The 1,287-nt window shown below is 45.5% G+C and overlaps 1 protein-coding gene across 1 annotated transcript in view; it reads left to right on the top strand.

The window, feature by feature from the left end:
* cubn (cubilin (intrinsic factor-cobalamin receptor)) overlaps window positions 1-1,287 on the top strand; it is an 88,336-nt gene that overhangs the window by 50,351 nt on the left and 36,698 nt on the right. The window contains exons 40-41 of the mRNA XM_008291943.1: window positions 369-458; window positions 567-761. Coding sequence (XP_008290165.1) covers window positions 369-458; window positions 567-761 — 285 coding nt within the window. The remainder of the gene's footprint in view (window positions 1-368; window positions 459-566; window positions 762-1,287) is intronic.

Below are 1,287 nucleotides of genomic sequence, written 5' to 3'. Positions count from 1 at the left end.
CCAAATACAAGAACCTCAGTTTGTCTGGATTTAAATGAAGGAGATTCCAGGTCATCCAGACCTTTATGTCCTTCAGACATGTTGGAGTCTGACCAGCTGGTTGGTTTCATTTGGCTTCATAGATAAATATAACTGGGTGTCGTCTGCATAACAGTGGAAATGTCTGCAGTGCTTCCTGATAATACTGCCTAAAGGGAGCATGTACAAGGTCCTAACACAGAGCCCTGTGGAACTCCATCACTACCTCTGCTGCAGGTGGAAGAACCATCATTAACATGAACAAACTGGAATCTGTCTGATAAATATGATGTAAACCAGTTCAGTGCAGTTCCTTTAAGCCCAGTAAACATTCTAGTCTCTGTAACCAGATGCTGTGACCCACTGGATTGTTGTTAGCAGTAACAAAGTCTGTGAACTCTTCCATGGCATCAAGGAGAGGAGAAGTCCTGGTCCTGATGGTATTGGAGGTCGTGTTCTTAAGCACTGTGCTGCCCAACTGGCAGATGTATTTGGTTTTATCTTTCTAACGTCCCTCCAGCTCCACAGGGTTCCCTCTCTTTGGAAAGACTCCATTATTGTTCCGGTGCCCAAGTCTGCATCTCCCAAATCCTCAAATGACTTCAGACCTGTTGCATTAACCTCCCTGGTCATGAAGTCATTTGAGAAAATTGTCAAAGAGTCCATTCTGACCTGCGTCCAGGATAAGCTGGACCCACTTCAGTTTGCTTACAGGTCAGGCAGAGGAGTTGAAGATGCAGAAGGTACCCTGCTAACTTGGTTTGAACCCACCTTGAGGGAGCCGGTTCCTTGGCTCGTCTTTTATTTATTGATTTCTCGTCTGCTTTTAATTGCATTCAGCCACTTATTTTAGCAGGAAGGCTACTTGATTCCTACAACGTTGAGCCTGGTCTTATAGCTGGCTGATGGACTTTTTACCAGAGAGGGTGAGAGTGAATGGTGTCCTGTCAGACCCTCGTCTCCTCCACTGGATCACCTCAGGGTTGTGTCCTCTCACCGTTGCTCTTTGTTTTATATACGAATGAGTGCTGCAGCCAACATGCAGGGCGTCACATTGTTAAGTTTGCTGATGACTCAGTTATTGTGTCCTTGCTGAGTGGTGACGCCCGGATCATGGACCAGTGGTGAAGGAATTCACAGACTGGTGCAAAGCTTCCTTCTTACACATTAATGCTGAGAAAACTAAAGAAATGTTTATTGACTTTCGAAGGAATCCTCCAAACATTCCTCCTTCCAGGATTGATAATCAAGCAGTGGAGCAGGTCAGCA

The sequence above is a fragment of the Stegastes partitus genome, unplaced genomic scaffold (genome assembly GCF_000690725.1).
Source record: "Stegastes partitus isolate 25-593 unplaced genomic scaffold, Stegastes_partitus-1.0.2 Scaffold771, whole genome shotgun sequence".
Classification (NCBI taxonomy): Eukaryota; Metazoa; Chordata; class Actinopteri; family Pomacentridae; genus Stegastes; species Stegastes partitus.
The sequence above is the reverse complement of the archived record's forward strand: the minus strand, read 5'-3'. Positions and strand labels throughout refer to the sequence as shown.